Here is a 16,648-nt window from a genome sequence, read left to right as displayed (position 1 = left end):
CTGAGAGAATTCTGCTCAGGATTCTGAGTGCTTCATGTTCAACACTTTTAACAAATCTTGTTAAGGATTCTGAGTCTCACTTGAAAAAAACTTACAACAATCTTATGGTTATGGGGCGATCCATTAATTATGTAAGACAATTTTCGGGGTCTTTCAACCCCCCCTCCCCCCATGGTAAGATTTTTTGTATGAAAATTAAAAATAAATTGTATGGCGCGTAAGAAATCTCAAACCCCCCCTCCCCCCATAAACCCTTACATAATTAATGGACAGGCCCTATTTGATTTTTCTCGTTTTCGTCACAGTGTCACTTCTCAGTTCCTACGAAACGTCACGTGGCGGCGTCTGTTTTTAGAAGCTCCTATGATTACAAACCTTATATAAAGTTTTCATTTCTTCCGGTCTATGCATCGTTTTTATGATTCGTTCCCGACCGTAGACGTTGTCAAGCCAAAACATAAGAAGTTTTTACGATTCCGATCATAAAATTAAAATTTCGCTGATTGATGGCTTTCGCATGTGAGCATTGCACTAGCTGCGTTGTGGTGACGATTTTACTATTATTGCGGAAATATTTTCCGCTGATTGATATTTGATATGTTGACGACGAAAATGACGGAAAACAAGATTGATATTCCATTATTTTGCAATTGTTTATACAAAAAATCAGAACCGTCTAACGTTTGAGACGGTATCGATTTATTGTATGGGCTTCCTCATACAGAAGAACGCCAGAACTTTACCCAATCTGAGAAAATAAACAACACATTCACCGTGATTGGGAGGAAACCCGAAAACAAAAACATAAGAAAAAAACCTGAAGGGAAACTCATGAGAAACCTGGTGAACAGTTACCAGAAACTTGGAAAGAAGCCGGGGCCAAGAAATTTATTCGATCATAAAGTTAAATTAGAATTGAGGCCATTCAATTCTATGCCATGGAAACGGAATGGGACGCAGTTCTGATGTGATATGGTGCTTGCTGACAGGAAGATATTTCGGTTGTGAGAAACGGCGAGAAGACTTGAAAATGGATTGCAATTGGTTTTATCGAGACTTTCCGTTAAGGTTTTCAATTTTGCGAAACACACGTGAAACACAATATTGCATACCGAATGTGGTTGCAATAAGTAATTACAATTTATTATCCAATCTTTCGCTGGGCAGCAAAATAAAGTCATAAATTTATGAATCGACAATCTGTCCCGAATGTCACATTTTCTCATCTAAATTTGGAACCAGAAATCAATACTTCAGAGCCGTTTCAACGCGTGAAAGTCGCCCAGATCAGATGACAGTCTCGTTTAATTGATGGCTCTATCTGACAGCCAGGGCGGAAGAGTGCAGCAGCAGCAGCAGCAGAGTCGCCACGTCAACTTATTGGAAACGCATTCCCATGGCACTTTTTCTCTCTCCCCAATCGATACAAAGTAATAACGCGGACACGGTTAATGGAAGATATTGAGCACACGTCTCTGGCGCGCGAAGATAATCTACGATCGAGACCAGCGGATTTAGTTTCACAACCAGCTGCGTTAAACCCGCGGAGGATGATGTCATATCGTGGCATCTACCAGCAAACCATCTGGGTGTCCCTGTGTTTGAGGACACGAAAAAAGAAAAAAAGGTTGTACGTCTTCCACATTCAACAAGCAGCAAGAGTAAGGTGGCCCATTTTCATAAGAGAATATAACACACACCCCCTTTTTTCATTTAGATTCCCTCATTCATTTAAGTATTTAGTTGACATATAAACAGATAACACTGAATCAACAATTTGAAGCCACAATACTCGGTTCGTGGCCGCATCTCTCCATCCTCGGTTCTGCCATACGCTCGTCAAATCGATGCGCACTTGATCCGCCCCACATAGCTTGCTGCGCTCCACGCCTTCTTGTACCAACCGACTCCGATGCGAACACCATATTTTCAGGGTTGCTGTCCGGCATTCTTGCAACATGCCCTGTCCATCGTAGCCTTCCAGCTTTGGCTGCTTTCTGGATACTGGGTTCGCCGTAGAGTTGAGCGAGCTCGTGGTTCATCCTTCGCCGCCACACACCGTTTCCCTGCACACCGCCGAAGATCGTCCTAAGCACCCGACGTTCAAAGACTCCAAGTGCTTGCAGGTCCTCCTCGAGCATCGTCCACGTTTTATGCCCGTAGAGGACTCCCGGCCTTGAGCGTTTTGTATATGGTACATTTGGTGCGGGGTAGGGTTGCAAAATGGTGATTGACAATAAGGAAGGAGCGTCCCACATAGCTCTGGTCCTCACAAGCCTCTACCTTACGCTTCCACGAGTGAAACGATAACAAAGACCGCCAGCTAAGTAGCTGATAGTGCAACCTGAGCAGTGTTGTCCTTCTGACATCAGCTAGAGTGTGGGGGTGCGTCCCGAGCATCTGTTCACCAGGACGTGCGGCTGAAACAGCCTCTGTTCTGGTATCCAGCGGCTGAGTATGAAATGTTGTATCACGTCAACTAACCTATGGTGGTAGCCCCATCAACGTAATGTAGCTAGCGCGACCCCGGTAAGGTGGCATACCTAATTTCTCACGCACCACGCAAAAAGGAGAAAGAACCAACCTGTCAACGAAATATGGACTATGAATGGAAACTTGGTAGACGTTAAATGAACCCGGGCGAGCAGCCTTTGGAAAATTTAACGATCATTGACACACGAGCCAAAATTTTAACACATTTATCCGCCTGCATTCACACAACACGCATGACATTCACCGTTCGTGAAATATAACGAACCACAAAAGGAAAAAGACAGACATACACACCTCACTGTTGGCCGCCGATCACTGTGTGTCACCACGTGTTATATTCGCTGACCCACTCTCGTTCTGATCCATAAACAGAGGCGAATATTTTCCATTTTCTGTGTTATATTTGCAACCAAAGTGGTGTTCTGGATCATCGAACACCATAATTAATTATTATTAAGTTGTTTAAGGTTGCATTTCCAGAAAATATGGAAGTTATTAGTTATTATACGCAAAACATACATCACCCGAATGGCTCGATACCGTTGTAGTCTGTGAGAGTTACTGCTCTTGAACGCTCTCTCGACACGTACCAAGCGAAAGAGTGAATATAAACATTCATGGGGCTTTTCGATCGAATGTGCCATGAACTGTGATGGTTCGTGAACTGTTACACTCTATGAATATGGTTCGATCGGCTTATTCGGATCGAAATCCAAACACTTCGGGCGAGTAAGCCTTTTTGCTCGTGAACTGCAGGAGGTTGCGTTGATTCCGGACGGTTGATCTCATCACCAACACTACGTTCAAATATAACATCTACCACAGCGGCGGCGATAAGGCAGAACATGGAGTCGGTTTCATAGTGATCGGGAAGGAGATGAAACGCGTTATGAAGTGGAAACCGATTAGCGAGCGAATCTGAGTACCTACTGAGAATACGGGGCAAATTCTTCAACTACAGCCTGATCAACATCTATGCACCGTCGAACGATAAACCTGATGACGTGAAGAGCGAGTTTTATGAAGGCCTTGACAAGATCTATGGAGAGCGCCCAAAACACGACGTGAAAGTCGTTATCGGAGATGCAAACGCGCAGGTTGGAAGAGAGGACTTTTCCTGTTTAATCATCGGTAAGGACAGCCTTCATTCTGTTACCAGTGACAACGACCTACGACTAGTGACTTTCGCTGCTGCCAGGGGCCATCCGCAGCACTTACTTTGCACGCAAAGATATTCGGAAGCACGGTGATATTTGTAACCAGATAGACCATATTCTGGTGAATGACCGACATTTCTCAGATGTCATCGATGTTAGGAGTTTTAGGGCTGCTAACATTGACTCGGATCACTACCTAGTTGTAAAATTCGAGTGCGGTTATCAACTGTAGCCAACTCAAGACCACAGCGAACAATGCGATTCAATTTCCAGCGCTTCTCAGCAGACCGTGTTACAGCTGAATACCACCAAAAGCTGGACGAGCGGATGAGTGAGATCAATGTGAACGAAAACCTCAACAATCTATGGAATGCAATCCATGGAGTGGTGAGTGAATCAGCGGGAGAAGTGATAGGTACTGCTCGAAGATGCCCTAGAAGCGGATGGTTCGACGAGGAGTATCAGAGAATAACGGATGAGAAAAACGTGGCCTGGCGTCGGATGTTAGTGTCTAGAACTAGGCCGAACAGAGAGCGGTACAAGGAGGCAAAAATTGAGTATGATAAGAATGTGATAGCCGAGGCGCAAAACTGTATGGAACAGAACGATATGTGACTGTTCGTTGATGTTCTAAAACTATCAATATCACTTGCAAGTTATCAATATCACTTTGATTTGACAACCAACAGCAGTGATACGATATCGCACTCTTGATCATACTCACTGCAGAGTAAATGATCACGTGGTAAATATCCATGCTTTTAATGTTTTTCAGTGACCAACAAATATTTTCAATCTCTCTGCAGCACTGTCAAAAATATCATTCTGATAAATTGCCATTTTATTTACTTAATTTAAGGCTAAACTTAACACATCAATGATATTCATAGTCTATCGCCATCAATGCACTGAGTGATGGAGTAGACAGCATGATTTTGATGTGATATAGATTGATCCGAATTGTACCGAATTGTATTGCGGCCTGTACAAATCAGCAAATTTTAAGCGTTGATAGTGACAGCGAGCAACTCTGCAATTTGTTGGCAGATAAAAGGATGGTGGCTGCCAAGTGGAGAGAAAACTTCGAATCGTTACTGAATGGAAGGAACAACGGAGAACAGAATAAACGATGGTCAAGCTGTGGAGCCTCCATCACTAGATGAGGTTAAGAAGACGAAGGAGCTGAAGAACAACAAGGCTGCTGGGAACCGAACTTCTCAAGCACGATAGTGAGCAGCTGCATAGAATGATTCACCATATACAACTAAAGATATGGGAGAAAGAAGAACTGCCTGCTAGCTCGATGGATGGCCTCATTTACTCTCTCTTCAAAAAAGGCATAGATTGTAGTGCGCTAATAACCGACCCAGTAAACACAAACTCGTATACGATTGCGCATAAGAGTACAAAAGTTGAGGCGATATTCGCTCATGCGCCATTAGGCTGTACGCTAAATGTGCGTATATCGCCTTCACATTTGTACTCTTATATCTCATCTTACACGGTAGTCTGTTTGCTTGGTAGGAATAACGCTCCTAAACTCGGCGTACAAAAAAATGTCACGTATTCTGTTCAACAGATTTAGACCGCTTGAAGAGTTCTTCGGAATATCCTTCCTTCCTGATTTTCGTGTTTATCCTGTGACAGATCCTCGATAAATTTCAGGAGTACAACTTGCAGACTCATCATCTGTTCATTGATTTCAAGGCGGGCGTACGACTCAGTGAAAAGAAACGAGTTGTGAGAAATAATTATGAAACATGGTGTTCCGGCGAAGCCGAATAGATTTCTTCCTGCAACATTGGAAGGATCGAAATCAAGTGTGCAGGTAGCGGATGCGATTTCAACCTCCTTTGTAAGCTTAGAAGGATTGAAGCAAGAAGATACGCTTCGAACCTTTTGTTGAACATTCCCTCCAAGGACCTATTAGGAGCAGGAACGCGTCCACGTTCAAGACCATGGGTAGGACACACGTTGGCAAATATTTTGTGAACAGTGAAGCTAAGAAAATTTTTAAACCTATGGATTCCTAAACTGGAAATTGAAAGTTACAATACTTAAGGAGCTCAAACGGAAAGGGTACCAGTTGTTACCACAATACTGCTTTCCGTCTTTATAGGGCTGCTCTCGACTTCGGAAATTTCTAAAGGTGTATATTTAGTTATTATTTCCTAAGGAACTTTTTACGAATGTTCCTAGGGAATTTCTCCAAGAATGTGGCTTTGTCTACTTAAAGAATTCAGCCTGGGTAAGGAGTACTACAAGGGGCCCAGATAGCCGTAGCGGTAAACGCGCAGCTATTCAGCATGACCAAGCTGAGGGTCGTGGGTTCGAATCCCACCGGTCGAGGATCTTTTCGGGTTGGAAATTTTCTCGACTTCCCAGGGCATAGAGTATCTTCGTACCTGCCACACGATATACAGCTTAGCTTAGCTTAGCTTAGACTGACTACACATATCAATGGTTGCTATTCCGTGATTGACCGGAGTCAGTGAAAATGCACAAAGAATCAACTAGAAGATCGGCTGGGATTGGCCATAATCTTCTTCAGTGTGCATAATTCAGTGCCTCTATTTATACATGGTCAATAACGGCGCCGGCCACGTCCTTGCAGTCAGGTGGGATTGGGGGAAGGAATGTTAGTGTGTAACCTTTGCTATTTGGAGACCGTGTTTGCCTCTGCATCTCCACAAAGGTTACTGGGAGGGATGTTTGTTAATGGGGAGGATCGTTGGGTCACAGGATTCACTTTGATAAGCGATTAGACCATGATAAATAATTATTGGTGAGATATAAACATGCTTATATGTAAATATTATTTTTTCATTTGATATGAACAATATCTATGTAGAGAAAAATTATGCCGACACTTGACGTGACGAACCTTTCAAAGTTTGTTGAATAAAGTGAACCTCTCGCAAGTTTACACTCGTAGTGTCGAACCATTCAAAGTTTTTTTTTAATTACAAAAATAAAGGTAAAAGGAAAAAGGTGTTTTGAAAAAATAAAATTAGACATTAATAATTTATGAATCAGAGTTTATGTCGACACTCACAGTGACGAACCTTTCATAGTTTGTTGAAAAATCATATTTACGTCTCACCGTTGTAACGATTTAAGGTGCAGTCATACATATTTTATAGATTAGAAATAGTAGCATTAAACGAGCTCACCAATTGATCCGTCATCCTTGAGCAGCAACAATCCACTTTCAGCTTCACTCATTTGATCGGCTATATAAAAGCACTCAGAGAAAATAGGCGCACGACCCGAGAGGGAAAACAACTGACGACTGCTCGGGCTTTCTTGCTGCACTGCCCAGGAGCAAGTGTCAACTTCGAAAGATCAAAAAGAACTAATCGAACGCGCCACTTTTTCACTTTACCCGACCGATCGCGTGACATGTTTGATCCTGCCCTCATCGCCGGCCCCCGTAGGAGCAAGCGTCAAGGTCGAAGGATCAAACACAACTAAACGATCACGCCACTTTTTCACTTTCACTCGACCGACGCGCGACATGTTTGATCCTGCCCTCATCGCCGGCCCCCGTAGGAGCAAGCGTCAAGGTCGAAGGATCAAACACAACTAAACGATCACGCCACTTTTTCACTTTCACTCGACCGACGCGCGACATGTTTGATCCTGCCCTCATCGCCGGCCCCCGTAGGAGCAAGCGTCAAGGTCGAAGGATCAAACACAACTAAACGATCACGCCACTTTTTCACTTTCACTCGACCGACGCGCGACATGTTTGATCCTGCCCTCATCGCCGGCCCCCGTAGGAGCAAGCGTCAAGGTCGAAGGATCAAACACAACTCCGTACCTGCCACACGATATACACATGCAAAAATGGTCATTGGCATAGTAAGCTCTCAGTGAATAACTGTGGAAGTGCTCATAAGAACTGCTGAGAAGCAGGCTCTGTCCCAGTGGGGACGTAATGCCAGAAAGAAGAAGAAGAAGGAGTACTACATAAATAAAATCTCTCCAAAAATTATTTCGGAAATCATCGTTAGCGAAACGTAGTCATTCGCATACACTGACACACCGGATGGATGGCGATACTTACATGCATGGATAACATAGTGGATGGTGTCAACCGCCGAGTCAGCAGATTTATATTATAAAAAGGTAGTGACCGCGTGGCTCGTTCTCTTTTTTCCTGAAGGCGTCTGATCAACTACCGGTGGTAGAGGTATAGTGTAGTGAATAAAGTGGTTGTAAATTAGAATTAAAGTTTTTAAAAAGTTGAAGAAGTTCCTGCCGAACTTAAGTGGTGTCAGAAGTGGGATCGTGAAGGTGTTAAAATAGAGGAAACAGTCCCGCCGCACGATCGAGAAAACCCGGATGCAGACTTCAAGACTGTAAGTAGAAACTAATTAATCCTATTTTTCAAACCAATACTTTTAAAAATTCATATTATACAATGCCTGAAACCAGGGCTTCGGAAATGGAGGCGCTTCGAGCTGAAATTGAACAGCTCAAAGCGTTGATGACGATCGGGAATAGCAGCAAATTCTGCATTCCCGATCCAATCAAAAATTTGTCGGAATTTTCCGGCAACAAGAAGGAACTGTCGAGCTGGCTACGCGAAGTGGATGAGCTTTACGACATGTTCAAAATAAAGGGCGCGAATGGACAGCCCGACTCACTAAGCTCTATGTATTTAAGAGCAATAAAAAATAAAGTACAAGGAGATGCCCGCGCGATTCTATGCGCAAATGGCGATCCCGATACCATCTATGGTATCAAACAAATTTTGATCGAACAATATGGTGACCACCGAGACTTTGCGACCAATGTGTCGTCGTTATTCAATTTACGGCGAGGTGACAAAAGCCACCTCAGGTTTTACAACGATTGCAAAGACATCAACACAAGACTTAAAGCAAATTTGTTGTCGAATCCTCTATCCGTTCGACAAATTATAGATGTTTTAAGTGTAACTAGATATTTAGATAACATTGGGGAACCTTTAGCTTCCATAATAAGACAATCGAAGCCAAATACGTTGGAAGAAGCATACGAAGCCGTATCCATAAATCAAAACGCAGAAATTAGAACGAAGCCTATTAAATTTCATTCACAGTCCAGACCTCATAACGACCCTAAAAGCAGCGGCTCATATAATAACAATAACGGCAAAACAAATCCAAACGCGAGTAAATTTGTTTATAAAAAACAAGTGCAACAGCATAAACCTCGGGCAGAATACAATACTAACGAGATCGACGTGGCTAATGAATACGACGATGACAACGATGATGACGACAACGATGACAATGTGACAAACAGTGAAGTGCATAGTGATGATTCAAATTTTTTAGAAGAAGAGCGTCAGCAGGCAGCAACGTAAACAATTTTATACCTTACATTAATTACCAGACAAATAAAGGAGTGCTTAAATTCTTAATCGATACGGGCGCAAATAAATCTTACATTAGTCCGGAACATGTGCACAGGACCAAAATAACGGATCGGCCCGCAATAGTAACGAACAAAAATGGTAAATTTATCATCGACAAAATGGTCCACATAAATATTTTCCCCAGAGTATCCAATGAAAAGCTTCCTTTTCACGTTTTTAAATTTCACGAATATTTCGACGGCCTCATTGGCTACGAAAACTTAGCAGCAATGAAAGCCAAAATAGACTCAGGCAATCATCAACTGTTGATAAGAAACATTCAGTATCCACTTTCAAAATATTATCCACGTTCATGGAACTTCCACGAACAAACGGAGGAGCTAGCTGAGATATGTACCACCTCCGATGGGACATTTCTCATTGAGAACGAGTTAAACCTAACGACCGGTGTTACGTTACAACCTGGTTTATATGCAGCTAAAAATAATCGTGCCACAGTGCATTTATTCAGTACCAAGCGTGCTAAACTGAACGAAATTAAACCGCTCGAAAATGAACGCTATTTCCTTAATCAACACGAAACGTGTCCGCGACTGAACTTCCCAGCGGATCACCTAAGCAGAGAAGAAGTCAAACTCTTAGCTAAGACTCTACAACCATATAAAAGCATTTTTTATCAAGAAGGACAAAAATTAGATTTCACACATCAAGTAAAACATAAAATTGAAACTACCGACAGCAATCCGATCCACCAGCGAACCTACAAATATCCATACCATTTGAGAGAAATAGTAAGTGACCATATACAAACAATGTTAGAGTCCGGTATTATACGAGAATCGTCTTCTGCTTGGACCTCCCCCATTTGGGTCGTCCCGAAGAAAGCAGACAATTCAGGTGTGAAGAAGTACCGCATAGTTGTTGACTATAGGAAATTAAATAAAGTCACGCCTGCGGATCGTTACCCAATACCCGAGATAAGTGAAATACTAGATCGCTTAGGCAAGGCGCAATATTTTTCTGTGCTTGATTTAGCCAGCGGATTCCATCAAATAGAGGTAGAACCAGCTGACATTCCAAAGACAGCATTTAATGTTGACAATGGAAAATATGAATTCGTGAGAATGCCGTTCGGGTTAAAGAATGCGCCCGCGACATTCCAGCGTCTCATGGACTCTGTGTTACGTAAACACTTGGGAGTAAGATGTTTCGTCTATATGGACGACATCATTATATTCTCTAGTTCATTGGAAGAACATATGAAAGATATTCAGAAAGTTTTGAAAACTCTCAAAGAAGCAAATTTGAAAATACAATGTGACAAGTCGGAATTCCTTCGAAAGGAAGTAGAATTCCTTGGACACGTTGTAACCACGGAAGGGGTTAAACCTAACCCAAAAAAGGTAGAGGCAGTTGAAAATTGGCCTCTCCCGAAAACACCAAAAGAACTTAAATCGTTCTTAGGAACTATTTCATATTATAGACGTTTTATACCAGGTTTTGCGCAAATTGCAAAACCAATGACTAGTATGCTTCGGGGGAAAAACAAACTTATCGTTTCTACTCCGGAATATGAGGAAGCATTTGCAAAATTAAAGGAAATTATGAGCTCTAAACTTCTATTAATCTATCCCGATTTCGATAAGCCGTTTATTCTAACAACGGACGCGTCGAATTACGCCATTGGAGCCGTTTTAACTCAACTGGTAGACGGACACGAAAGACCGATTGCGTACCTTTCGCGCACCCTATCGAAAGCGGAGGAAAAGTACTCCGCTACAGCAAAAGAGCTCTTGGCCATATATTTCGCAGCAAAAAAGTTTCGGCCATATCTGTATGGTAAGAAATTTACTATTTATACAGATCATGAACCGCTAACCAAAGAAATCAAACTGACTGATGCTACAGGTCGAGTAACTCGCCAACGATTGTATCTAGAGCAGTTCGATTTCGAGTTAATTTATAAAAAAGGAAAACAAAACGTGGTAGCAGATGGATTGTCCAGAATACCACGGGTTGATGAAGTGAATCTTCAAACAGTACTTGAAAATGAGCTTTTCGAAAACGACCCTATTTACGGACCGGAAATCATTAATAAATTCAAAAATCAACTCATTATGCATATATCCCAAGACAAGAAAAAATCCCCTCACATATTTTATTCCGTATTTTCAGGTTTTAGCAGACACATATTTCACCAGGAAGAATACACTGAGGACCAGCTGTTGCAAATTTTAAAAAAATATTTAGCTCCCGGAATGACAAACGGAATCTTTGCCCATCCGTCGGTTGCAAAATTGTGCTTCAAAATCATAAATGACAATTTTAAAGGGATGAAAGTTCAATTTTGCAACCTGAAATTACCAGATTTAATAACCAAAAAAGACCAAGACGAATTTGTTCGTAAAACGCACAACTTTAACCATAGAAGTTGGAAGCTTAATTACGAAGAACTTCGTCAATCAGTCTTTTTCCCGGATATGATATCGATTGTTAAGAACTTCGCGAAAAATTGCCAAGACTGTAAATTTGCCAAATACGAACGGCATCCATTTAAAATTCCAATCACGCGAAGAACATATGAGAAACCTTTAGAGAATATCTTTATAGACGTATACGTCAAGGAAGGAGAGAAGTTCTTAACAGTCATCGATTCATTTTCTAAATTTGCACAACTTTACAAAATCAGTAGCGAAACAAGCGAAGAGTTAATCGAAACTCTCATTAAATACTTCAAAACGTTTGGAATACCAAAATTGATCACTTGTGATCAAGCTACATCATTTCGGAGCCAAAATTTCAAAACCTTTTTGGAAGAAAACGGTGTTGCCGTTCACTATGCTAGTAGCAGCAATAGTAATGGCATCATCGAGAGGTTCCATAACACCCTCCTAGAGATGTTTATGGCAAACCGAAGCAAAATCAATAACCTAACTCTGTACCAAGGACTTTCACTTATAACAGCACTGTATAACGACGCAAAGCATACAACAACGAATCTCACACCAAGACAAATAATCTTCGGAAATTCGACTTCACTAGACTTGAAGGACATAAACATGATGAAACAACAAATAATACAAACTGCCAAAGACAATATTGCCAGAATAGCTACCAGACATAATTCAAAAATAGTAGAAACGGACAAAGACTATCAAGACATCAAAAACAAAGAAATTCTTGCCAAAACTAAAGCCAAACCATCTCCATATAGCAATAGATATAGACTGGTCGAGGTAAAGGAACAGAATGACAAAACAATTACCGACACAACGGACATCAAAATTCATAAGAAAAATTTAAAACTCTAATGGGATTGACGAGGTATGTTGCTTTTTCTGACTTTATTTCAGACTATGTTTCCTATTCTGGACATCTACAGCTTGGACAGACATCCGCATTTACGACCTGACTAATAATCCCATAGCAATCATACCTCTCGGACAGGCCAGGATTAGTAACAGTTATATCAGAGTAATTCATCCCGTAAATTTAACAGCCATAAAAGATGCTATAGATTTGTTTGACTATGTAACTAAAAATTCTGATTTAAATAATTCACTTTTCGATCAAGTTATTAGAAAAAAGATAAATAAAATACACTTAACGTTCAACAGAATTGTACCTCAAAACAGATTCAAGAGATGGGAATCACTCGGTAGGGCGTGGAAATACGTATCAGGCAGTCCTGATGCGGACGATTTGAAAGTCATTAACTCAACAATCAATTCTTTAGTAACTGAAAATAATAATCAAATACACATTAATAATGTATTCGAGAAAAGAATGAGAAACCTTACAAGAACATTCAATCTTCTGATAGATAACGAGCAAAAATTAGAAAATGTTACATTTAAAAGCTTCGATTCACTTAATTTTGTATTCGAACTTGATGAACTATTGTATTACCTAGAAGTTGTCGAGGAATCCATTACATTGGCGAGAAGCAGCATCCCAAACAGTCGCATCATTCACGAACGGGAACTGGAAGCCATACAAAGAATCCTCAACGGCAATGGCTTTGGACTTGACTCGGTTGACAGTATTTTGAACATCGCCAGTGCTTACGTAATGTTCAACAAAGACACATTCATATACATACTGAAAATACCCAGAATCAAAAACGTACCGTACACACTCAGCTTCGTTGAACCAGTAATTGCAGAAGGTTACCGCATTCATTTACCAAAACCATTTTACCTGAAAGGGAAAACTTCATTCATCTCACAAAGCCCATGTTCTAAGTTAAAAGCTCTCTTCGTGTGTTCCAATACCAATTTAGAACCACTCACAGAATGTATGCAACAACTAATCTCCGGAGAGACAGCTGATTGCCCCATGGAACGAATCTATGGAGATAAAACTATACGAAAAGTTAACGATGGCAATATTGTTATTCACGGAGACAACATCACCCTGAGGTCCAACTGTTCAACCACCCGATTCCTTAGTGGATCATACCTCATTCAGCATTCAAACTGTATGTTAAACCTGGACGATGAGGAGTACACAAGTACTAACCTGGAAATACAACCGTTCACACCGGTTACCACAATCAAGGTAAATCCGACCAATGTGATAAACCATATCCCGTTGGAACATTTACAGGAACTACATTTAGAGCATCGGAACCAAATAGATCACCTCAACCTAACAACGGAAAATATACATTGGAAACTAAACATCTTTGGGTGGATAGTTTCCGCTTCAGCAACAACGTTACTGGTCTTCATACTGGGTACAATCATAACCATAGTCTTCAAGCTTTTCATTTTCAAAACAGTCTTTGCACCGAACATGCGAGAAGGAACCAAGGAAAATAGCAGTTCAACCGAGGCGCATCCTGAGTCGAGAAGCATACCGCTTATCCCGCAGCAATAGAGGAAGCCGAGGACGGCTTCTAACTAGAAGGGGAGCCGTTAGCGAAACGTAGTCATTCGCATACACTGACACACCGGATGGATGGCGATACTTACATGCATGGATAACATAGTGGATGGTGTCAACCGCCGAGTCAGCAGATTTATATTATAAAAAGGTAGTGACCGCGTGGCTCGTTCTCTTTTTTCCTGAAGGCGTCTGATCAACTACCGGTGGTAGAGGTATAGTGTAGTGAATAAAGTGGTTGTAAATTAGAATTAAAGTTTTTAAAAAGTTGAAGAAGTTCCTGCCGAACTTAAGTCATAAAAATTCTTCCAAAAAATCTTTGAGGAATTTTTCAAGAAAGTCTAAGTTCCTCAAAATATAATTTTTTCCTATTTTTTACATTCCTAGTCAGAACATTTACTTAAATTTCAATCAATAACTTCTCCAGGATTTTTTTAGGATTTCCTGTGAAATTGTCTTTCAGGTTTTACATAAGATTCTAATCGGAATTTTATATTAGATACCTTCTGCAATTGCTCCATTGATTCTTTCATAGATTTGTACAGAAATTCCTCCACTAGTTGTCTAAAGTAAAACCTTAAAGGTTTTTTTTTTCAGGAATGTCTACAGGGAAATGCCAATAAATTTTGTTTGAAAAATATATCCGTGAGGTATTTTTGAATAAAATCCTAAAGTAACCTCTGATCAAATCTGTGTAAGATTTAAAGTCATCCTTGGATCTCTGACGAAAACTCCTGGACTTTAAAGAAAGTTTTAGAAGATTTCATAGATAATTTTTCAATAATAACAATAAAAAATTATAATACAATAATCTAAAATAAAAATCAATCGAATCTCGGGATAGTATTTCGCAGGATTATCTAAAGGAATTTTTCAAAAAACATTGGACAGAATCTTGAAAGAAATTGCACAGAAATGATTGGAGAAATTATTGGGAAAATTTCTGTAGTATTTACTGATGTAATAAAATTGAATAGACTTTTGAAGATCACATGGGAAAGTTTTGAGAAGTATTTGGAAAAAAAATGCTGGGGTAATAATTGGATTGAATGGTGAAGACTACTTGGGTGAAATGCTGGAGAAAAACCTAGAGGAATTCCTGGGTCCCTGGGAGCAAAAGGGGAAGAATTCTTGAAGGATTCCTCATGAGCAGGTGGAGGAATACTTGCAGGGTCTCATGAAAAAAATACTTAAACTATATTTTCAAAAACTCTGGAATAATTTTTTGTTCAGGAGAAATTCTTTTGAAATCTTTGGAAGATCTCCTATAGTAATAACTGGAGAATTTGGTTGAAGGATTGATAAACAAATATCTAGAGGAAATTTTAGAATAGTTTTGGAAATATATCAAAATTAAACCTGAAGAAATTACTAGAGGTTGTAGCTTTGGAGTTCTTATAGATTTTCTGGAGCAAATTTTAGAGAAATGCTTCTAATCATGCTTTGTAAATCGCTAGAATAATTTCTGGGAAAGTTTGCAGATAAATCTCTAGAAGAATTCCAGGAGAGACTCTGAAAGCGTTATACATAAAATTAATATGATAATTTCTGAAGTTTTTCCTCGGGGAATCTGAGACGAAATTCTTGAAGAGCCTGTTGAACCCGGTATAGTCTCTGAAGGTTTCTCTGGAGCCTGTGCAATTTTGCATCAGGATTCAATGCAATCAGAATCAGAAAAAAAGAGTCTTTAAAGACCATTTTGGTCAAAACAAAGATTTTAGAGACCTTCCATTAAAGTAGAGTTTTTTGAAGACTTGTATTAAAATAGATAGCAGATAATGTCAGTGGAAATTTGTCGAAATTATTTTTCAAGAATCGACTAAGAACTACTTCCAGAAGCAATCTACGACAATTCTGAATCAGCCAAGAACTTCATGACACTCAGAAAGGTCTATAGGAATTGCTCTAAAAATCGTCAAGAGGTTGCTTTGATAGATTATATCGAGAGTGATCGCACGTTTAGAAATCGCTAGCATCATCACACTTTTACTTTGTACAACACGATACGACCGATCGTAGATTCGTAGATTAATCCATAGCTTCTCCAAAGAATCTTCATGAACCTTCTGATAATTCGCTATGGATGTTCCAAAAACTTCTCAAGAATTACTTCCAGAAATGTACACGGCAATTTGTACCAGAGCATAATACACAGCGTTAGTTCTCAGTAAGAATAAGTACGACGTTGATCGGGATTGTGTGTATATTAAACAGATGATAAATAGTTTAATTTATTTTTCAATCTTTTTGCTGATCCTGTTATATGATCTATGTTATATGTCGTATTTTTTTGCAGGAATGCTTCCATCTATACTTTCCAAGCTTTCGAAAAAAAATCCTTTAATTATTCCTGAATGAATGCCTGGTGGAGTTCATAGACGAATCCCAGGGCGAAATTCCACAGAAAACTTAAAGAATATACGGTGAAACGATTAGAAGAACAGCTCAAAGTTTTTATTAAATCCTAATATTTTGCTTATCTTGCTACAGACTCGTCTGCTATTTACATACTTCTTTAGTGTCGAATGCTCTGTCATAATATTATCAAATATTATGGATCTAAGGGAATGTACTCATCTTACTATTTTTTAAAATACTTACTTTTTATTTTTCGTTTCTGCAAAGTAAAGGAAAGTATTAAAAATGGAAAATTTATTCTTATGTTAGCTAAGAGCTGCTAAAAATATTGATAGACCAAGAATTTGTAAATTGGTACTGGAGAAAGCATTTCTCCTAAAGAATT

General features: G+C 40.0%; 2 protein-coding genes across 3 annotated transcripts in view; one reads left to right on the top strand and one right to left on the bottom strand.

Moving 5' to 3' along the window:
• The window catches only part of LOC5565802 (protein sax-3), an 808,606-nt gene that overhangs the window by 512,308 nt on the left and 279,650 nt on the right, over positions 1-16,648 (bottom strand). The gene's annotated exons all lie outside the window — the stretch shown is intronic.
• On the top strand, positions 7,663-14,183 carry LOC110679413. Its single transcript, XM_021853937.1, has 3 exons — positions 7,663-7,845; positions 7,899-8,014; positions 12,372-14,183. The coding sequence occupies exons 2-3, from the start codon at positions 7,998-8,000 to the stop codon at positions 13,897-13,899; spliced, it is 1,545 nt and encodes a 514-aa protein (XP_021709629.1). The 5' UTR covers positions 7,663-7,845; positions 7,899-7,997; the 3' UTR covers positions 13,900-14,183.

This window comes from Aedes aegypti, chromosome 3 (genome assembly GCF_002204515.2).
Source record: "Aedes aegypti strain LVP_AGWG chromosome 3, AaegL5.0 Primary Assembly, whole genome shotgun sequence".
Lineage (NCBI taxonomy): Eukaryota > Metazoa > Arthropoda > Insecta > Diptera > Culicidae > Aedes > Aedes aegypti.
Note: the sequence above shows the minus strand (reverse complement) of the source record. Positions and strands in the feature narration are given on the sequence as shown.